Source organism: Elaeis guineensis, chromosome 11 (assembly GCF_000442705.2).
Source record: "Elaeis guineensis isolate ETL-2024a chromosome 11, EG11, whole genome shotgun sequence".
Classification (NCBI taxonomy): Eukaryota; Viridiplantae; Streptophyta; class Magnoliopsida; order Arecales; family Arecaceae; genus Elaeis; species Elaeis guineensis.
Window position 1 is genome coordinate 22,121,881 of NC_026003.2, and position 8,012 is coordinate 22,129,892.

Consider the following 8,012-nt stretch of genomic DNA (forward strand, 5'->3'; position numbering starts at 1 on the left):
CCATATCTCCATGCCAAATTGAATTTGGCTTGACTTTTTTGACATCAAATTAGTAGACCCAATAAGGGTGGGCAGCAATGATTGATGACTCATAATCCTATCTCTTGCCTAATTCGAATGCGATCCAAATTAGAGATAAGATGAAAATAAGGAAAGGAATTTTTCATACAAAGAAGGTTGTTGGCACTATATTGATTTTTTCTTTATTTTTTTTGGAGAGTTCTTAGGTGTGTGAGACACCAAAATCCTTCTCCATGCCAAGAAGTCTTTTCTGGAAATTTTTGGGATGCCAAAAGGTGTTTGGCATGGACTCTTGGGTGCCCTCTTCTTTGGATAAAAACCCTAGACCTTACCTATAAAAAGAGGTCCCCTCTTCTTGGCATCATACATCAAGTTTCCTTGCTGGTTTTTATTTTTTTAGAGCTCTTCTCCTCCTCCTCTTTTCCTCCTCTAGATCCCTTCATCCTTTGGAGCATCCAAGGTGCTTGAAGAAAAAAGAAGAGATCAGCCATCGAAGTTGCTTGCGGGCTAGCACCTCCAAGCCCCTGATCTGCGCCAATCTTTGCATGAATTTTTTTGTAGAGGCCAGATGACTTTGTGTTACTGTGAGTGATTTGAGAAATATCTTCTCCAAGTGTTGGACTAGCAAAGATCAAGATCTCATTGGTTTGGTAATTGTTTCTAATCTGTCTTGATCATATTGTTAGATCTAGAATTTTAGCATCGTTGAGATCGATGTGAGTTTTTATTTTCCAATCTAAAGTGCATCATATTTCATATACATTGTTATGGTATGATAGTCTAGATTAGATTTTATGCATATAATTTAGATTAAATTATTTAATCTTTTCCTTCCACTGTATAAAATTTTTGAAATTACATGCATAGCACTACCTATGTTTCCTTCACATTAACACTTCCAACACAGACATAGGCATCCATTCTTGGATTATAGGAATTAATTGGCATAATTACTCAAGTTGTTGCTACTGTCATGACTTCTACTCCTAATTTTCAATCTCAAAACACAGACAAAAAAAAATATGAAAGGGCTAGAAAATTAGGGGCAACATAATTTAGAGTACTATAGATCCAATAGGCAGAGAATTAGTTTCAAAGGATAAAAAGGGTATGCACATTGATGAAGAGTACCAAGGAATAGAAGTTGAGCATTGCTACTTTTCTCCTAGAAGGTCGAGCCCAACACTGGTGGAGATCCTATGTCAACAAGCAGCCACAGGGTTTTTTTATTTTCTGGAATGATTTTAAAAGAAAATTTTATCAGCAGCATTATTCCATTATATATCAAGATCAGAAAAGAAAAGAATTTCTCAATTTGGCATAGAAGAAAATGATAATAGTTGACTATGAAGCCTTTACTAAATTGTCTCACCTTGCTCCAGCATTCATAGCAAATGAGAAAGAAAAATGTCGATTATTCCAAGATGGGCTGCGCCTTAAGATCAAGGCAAAAACAAAAATGCATAATTATGGTAGTTTTGCAGAGTTGGTTGTGGGAGCCATCAGGGCAGAAGAGATTGAGAAAGAATTCTATAGCCGTAGACAGGAAAGGGGTAAGAGAAGTTTGCAGAGTTTCTCTGTGGATGCAGGGGGAAGTCAGCATCAAAGAAGGTTAGTATTTTTTAGCATCCCAATCAAAATTTCAGAGCATCAATGGAGTTAGGTATGGATTATTTTGCTCTTACTATTCCAAAACAAAAGAAGATAGAATGAAGATTTGTGTCACAGCCAGCAAGAAATAGAGTGATAGGAGAAAGGGAGAATTAAGACAGCTCTAATAGGGATGCCAGTCCAGTTGCTACTTCACTAAGCTAGATTTCTCTGCGTGCTAATTATGGGAAGTTCTATTTTGAAGAGTGTAGAAAAGGATTTAGAGGATGTTATGGGTGTGGACAAATGGGGCATCAGAGAAAGGATTGTCCTAGAAATGCTCAAGCGAGGGGTCTTCCACCAAAGCCAAATTCTCCACAGGGATTCCAAGCTAGGGGTGGTAATTATATGACTAATGCACAAGCAAATCAGGTGGGGACTAGTACTAGTAAACAAAATGCTATGCTAGGTAGATCAAGAATTGAAGCAAGGATATTTGCTATGACTAGACAGGAGGCGCAGGCTACTCCTGATGTAGAGATAGGTACATTATTTTTATTTGATCATGATGCATATATATTGATTGACCTTGGATCCATGCATTCATATCTATTATCTATATTTTCTGTACATGCCAACAAAAATTTGAGTTTATTAGACTGTAGTCTGGTGGTATCCATGCCATTGGGAGGGTCATTTGTTGTAGATCAGGTATAAAGGGGTTGTTTGGTTAGAGTGGGTGAGCATGAATTAGCAACAGATCTAATTCCTTAGATATGCATGAATTTGATGCTATTTTGGGTATGGATTGATTATCTACACATCGAGCAAAAGTAGATTGTTTTAGAAAGGAAGTGGTTTTTCAGACCCCAGATGACATCGAGGTGTGTTTCTCAGGTGAATGTCGTGTACTTCATGTGTGATTTCAACCTTGGTAGCTAGTAAATTACTCAGAAAAGGGTGTGAAGCTTATCTAGCATATGTAGTCAATACAGAGGCAAATAAGCCAAAACTAGCAGACATTTCAGTGATTTGTGAATTTTTAGATATTTTTTCAGAAGAACTTTCAGGGTTACCACCAGATAGAGAGATTGAGTTTGACATTGATTTGATTCTAGATACCAGACCAATATCCAGAGCACCATACAGAATGGCTCTGACAGAACTAAGAGAGCTCAAGACACTGTTGCAAGAGTTCCTGGACAAAGGGTTTATCAAGCTAAGTATTTCACCTTAGGGAGCTCCAATGTTATTTGTTAAGAAGAAGGATGGCACCATGAGATTGTATATTGATTATCGACAGCTTAATAAAGTAACCATCTGGAATAATTATCCACTTTTACCTATTGATGATCTATTTGATTAGCTCTAAGGGGCTAAAGTATTTTCAAAAATAGATCTCAAATTAGGATACCATCAGCCTAAAATTAGAGAAGAGGATGTATCAAAGATAGCTTTTCAAACTAGGTATGGCCATTATGAATTTTTAGTAATGCTGTTTGATTTCACAAATGCCCTGATAGCTTTTATGGGTTTGATGAATCGGGTATTTCAGTAGTATTTGGACAGATTTGTAGATATTTTTATTGATGATATACTGATATACTCTAGAGATGAAGTAGAACATAGAGAATACTTGAGGATTATTTTACAAATACTTCAAGAGAAATAGTTGTATGCTAAGTTGAGCAAGAGTGAATTTTGGTTAGACAAAGTGATTTTTCTTGGCCATGTGATTTTGGTAGAGGGTATGTTGGTTGATCCATAGAAAATTGGTACTATTGTGAATTGGGAGCCGCCCACCAGTTCGATAGAAGTGAAAAGTTTTCTGGGTTTGGCAAGTTATTATAGAAGGTTTATTGAAAATTTCTCAATTATTGCATCCCCAATGATAAAATTGCTCGGAAAGAATGTTAAGTTTGAGTGGACTGCTGAATGTCAGAAAAGTTTTGATGAATTGAAGAGACAATTGACCATAGCTCCAGTACTTACTTTTCCTTCCAATGGTGGAGATTATATGATATACAGTGATGCTTTCCACAAAGATTTAGGTTGTGTGTTGATGCAACATGAAAAGATAATTGCTTATGCTTCTCAACAGCTTAGACCATACGAGTTGAATTATCCTACTCATGATTTAGAGCTTGCTGCAGTTGTATTTGCTCTTAAGATATAAAAATATTATGTATATCGAGAGAAGTGTCAAATATTCACAGATTATAAAAGTTTGAAGTATGTATTAATCCAGAAGGAGCTGAATCTTAGATAGTAGAGGTGGATAGGGCTAATCAAAGATTATGATTACACAATTGATTATCATCTTGAAAAGGCTAACGTGGTAGCAGATGCATTGAGCCATAAGTCCACAAACATTTTGTCTCATATTAAGATCGTGTATTTTCCATTGATGGCAAAGTTGAGGGCACTATTTGCTGAATTGTCAGTGGAAGATTTCAGTGCTTTATTAGCTAATTTTCGAGCCAGGCCTACCTTGGTTGAGGAGGTACATAAAGCTCAAGCTCAAGATCCCCAATTAGTGAAAATTATAGATGCTATTCAGAATGGGTCTCAAACAGATTTTATAGTTAGGAAAGATGGTACTCTGACGTACGAGAATCATATATGCATTCCAAAGGAAGGGGATCTTAGGAGACAGATAATGGAAGAGGCTCACTGTTCAACTTATGCCATGCATTCGGAAAGCACTAAAATGTACCGAACTACCAAGAAAAGTTATTGATGGAACGGTATGAAGAGAGAGATAGCTGAATATGTTTCCAAATATTTGGTGTGCCAGCAGATTAAGGTAGAGAATCAAGACCCAGCTAAAAAATTGCAGCCACTTCCTATTCCTGAGTGGAAGTACATCATCATGGACTTTATTTTGGATCTTTCAAAAATAAGAAAGGGTAATGATCTAGTATGGGTGATTGTTGACAGATTAACTAAGTCAGCTAATTTTCTCTCTATTAAGATGACTTTCACACTAGATAGATTGTTAAAGATATATGTTTGATGAGATTATTAGTAGACATGGGGTTCCTGTTTCCATTATATCTTATAGGGATCTTAGATTCACATCATGATTTTAGTCAAATTTGTAGAAGGCTTTGGGTATCAAATTAAATTTCAGTACTACTTTTCATCCACAGACAAATGGATAGTAAGAAAAAATTTATTCCAACTTTAGAGGATATGCTACAAGCATGTGTTATAGAGTTTTCAGGCAGCTAGGATGAACATTTACCACTTATGGAGTTTGCATACCATAATAGCTATCACTCCAGCATAGGTATGGCACCATATGAAGCTTTATATGGTAGAAAATATAGAACTCTAGTGTATTGGGATGAAGAAAAAAGAAAACTTTTAGATCTAGAAATAGAACAGATTACAGCTAATTAGGTCAGATTAATCAGATAAAGATTGAAGGCAGCACAAGATCGACAAAAAAGCTATGCAAATCCAAAACACAGAAATATGGTTTTCAATGTGGGTCACAAGGTATTCCTTAAAATTTCTTCTTAGAAATGTATATTACAATTTAAAAAATGAAAAAAGTTAAGGCCAAGGTATATTGGACCATATGAGATCATAGAACATATCAGATCAGTGGCATATCGTTTAGCACTACCATCAAAACTTTCTCAAATTCATAATGTGTTTCCCATTTTTATGTTGTGAAAATATATTTCAGATCCATCATATATTCTGTAGTCCATATTAGTTGCATTAAAAGAAGACTTATCTTACCCAGAAGAACCAATATAGATCTTGAGTAGAGAAGAAAAATAGTTGCATTCTCGAGTTATACCATTAGTTAAAATCTTATAGCGAAACCATAGTACGAAGTTACATGAGAAAGAGAAATGAAATGAAAAGTAAATATCCACATCTATTCCAAATTAAAGGTAACAGAATTTTGGGACAAAATACTTTTTAAGGAGGGGAGAAATGTGACACCCTGAATCGTGAATCTGGTGACAATGAAGCTTGCATTCGCATTTAGCATTCATCTATATTTATGGCACAGCATTTCATTCATAATACACTTGAGCATTTGACTCTTAATTGATTAGAGTTAATGAAGTATAAATTTATTAATACTTAAAGAAGAAATTGATTAAGAGATTGAAGTGATAATAGTGAGATTGAAGTTGAATTTTGATGACTATTTAAAGTAGAATGAGCTGATATTTAGCAAGATATTTTAGGTATATATGTGTGTGTGTGTGTGTGTGTGTGTATGTGTGTGTGTGTGGCAGGTTGTGGCGAGCCGACTCAAAATTCAGGTGAGTCAACTGATCTGCAGAAAAATAGCAAGTCAAGATGGGTCCCAAAGGTTCTAAAGCTCTAATTTAAAAAAAATTCTTAAGATATTGATTCAGTAGTTTTATTTTATAAAGAAAGAGTTGAAAACTCTCTTAGCACCACCTCAGCATATCCATTAATTACTGATCTTCCTTGTGTTTGACAAGTGGCAAGTTGCTTCCTTATTTTATTTTGTATTCCAAGCTTTAGCCATATGTCCCTCTTTGCAACCATTTTAATTTCTTAATTAAAATAGAAAGAATAGAGAGAGAAAGGGCCTGGAGAAGGTAATATTTTCAGCTAGAAATCAAGAAGAATCCAGCTAGAAATGGAGATTTCGATTTGAAAGGAGAAAGGTTGCTAAAATTGCTGATTTTGAAAAAAGAGAGAAACTTGTATGATTTTAGTAGGATTTTAACCACTTGAGGTAAAAGTTTTAATTCCCAAACTAGATTTAAATTGAACCTTGAATAATTTCTATCAGATTTGAGGTTTTGGTGAATCGAATTAGGGATTTAAACTTGAATTGAAGGATGAATTTTTGCTGCCAATTTTAATGAAACCAGTTTGAAATATTTCAGTAAATGAATTAAAATTTGTATTAGCTAAACTTGAAATAAATTATGAAAATTAAACATACTTGAATTGCTAGGAATTCATGAGTTTATATTGAAGTTTAGCTAACCCTAAACTAGGATAAACAGAGTAGAACAAAAGTAAGAATCAGAAGGACTAAAAAATATGTATAAAAAGCAAAAGCATGCATTCTTATGTTCATGCATCATGTAAGAAGTGCATTAATAAGTGTGTACCAATTTTATAGGAGAGGAAGAGGGCTCAAGGGGTGCTTTGGGTGAATCAAGCACCAAGATGGTGTAGTGGCTATCTGGAGGTGAGTGAATTTTTCTATCTAATCTTGATATTTTTTTCACCATATTTTGCTATAAAAGAGATTAATTTTGAAAAAGAAAGCTAGATTTTTGTTATTCTATAGCTTTTATATATATATATATATATATATATATACAAGCATGAAAATAAGAAGTGATTCTTATTTGAAATGTTGTTCAAGTATATATATGTGTATGTATAACCGGTTCGGATAACATAGCATTTTTTGTGTGAAAATATTTTTGAATCAGCTTATCAGCATTTAAAAAATTTATTAAGCATTATTTTGAAAAGGCTACCTATAGGATGTGCCACAATATCAGTGATACATACAATAGAAAAATAGCTGGCACCACAAACATCAGAAAAACAGCATAAATTCAACATGCCTAGCGGGGCTCAGCAGTATCAATTGCTACGTATTGGCTTTTTATGGGAGTGGTGCTCTGTGGTATAGTCGGTAGTAGCTCAGTAGTATTTTCTTCAAGCAAAATAATTTACTATATAGTTTTATTCTTGTTTAGTATATAAAAATTTTGAAAATATATCAGCAGTGTAAGTTATATGTTATGATAAGTATTAAAGCTGAATTTTTCTGTTTCTCCACTGTTAGATGGATTATCCATTCATTGAGATTTAGGTCTCATTCCCCCTCACCTCATTTTGTTGCAGACTTGGAGTACTTTAGCCAGGCATAGAAAGTAATGCATCAGCATCTTCATCAGCATCCATATTAGGAGGTTGGTCATGTCGGCTAGAGTGAGGAGCATATTTTTGCATATGTTAGCTGGTGAGAGGAGTATTTTGGCCATGTTAGCTATTGGAAAGAATATTTTGGGAGGTATTGTATATTTTGGATTGTTAAACCAAAAAATATTGATGTATTATACTTTAAAGCACTTGTATAGAGCTATGAAATGAAAAATAAAAGCTTAAAGTGTGTTTTGAATTATATTGAGTTGATTTATAAATTATGTTTGATTTGAACTGTAGCAGAATATAATAGATGAACAAGATTTACTAGTAGCTTATGAATTATGATATAAGGTACTGATAAAACTCTACTTAACTATTATACCCTTGCTCGGTTAAAGGAGTGGGATGTGACAACATCCTCCTGATTGAGAATGATATTCCCATGTTAATTTTAGTCAAAATATGATTGTGTAAAGAATTTTTCACGAAGGTCCTTGGGAAAG

The 8,012-nt window shown here is 34.3% G+C and overlaps 1 protein-coding gene across 1 annotated transcript; it reads left to right on the plus strand.

Moving 5' to 3' along the window:
• Positions 1 to 3,499: 3,499 nt before the first annotated feature.
• LOC140852373 (uncharacterized) lies at positions 3,500 to 4,351 on the plus strand. Its single transcript, XM_073245312.1, has 2 exons — positions 3,500 to 3,766; positions 3,941 to 4,351. The coding sequence occupies exons 1-2, from the start codon at positions 3,500 to 3,502 to the stop codon at positions 4,349 to 4,351; spliced, it is 678 nt and encodes a 225-aa protein (XP_073101413.1).
• The last annotated feature ends 3,661 nt before the right edge of the window (positions 4,352 to 8,012 follow it).

Coding starts and splice junctions, on each gene's coding strand:
- LOC140852373 (XM_073245312.1), top strand. CDS start 3,500: ATGATAAAATTGCTCGGAAAGAATGTTAAGTTTGAGTGGACTGCTGAA. Junction 3,767..3,940: donor ATTTAGAGCTTGCTGCAGTT/GTATTTGCTCTT, acceptor CATCTTGAAAAG/GCTAACGTGGTAGCAGATGC.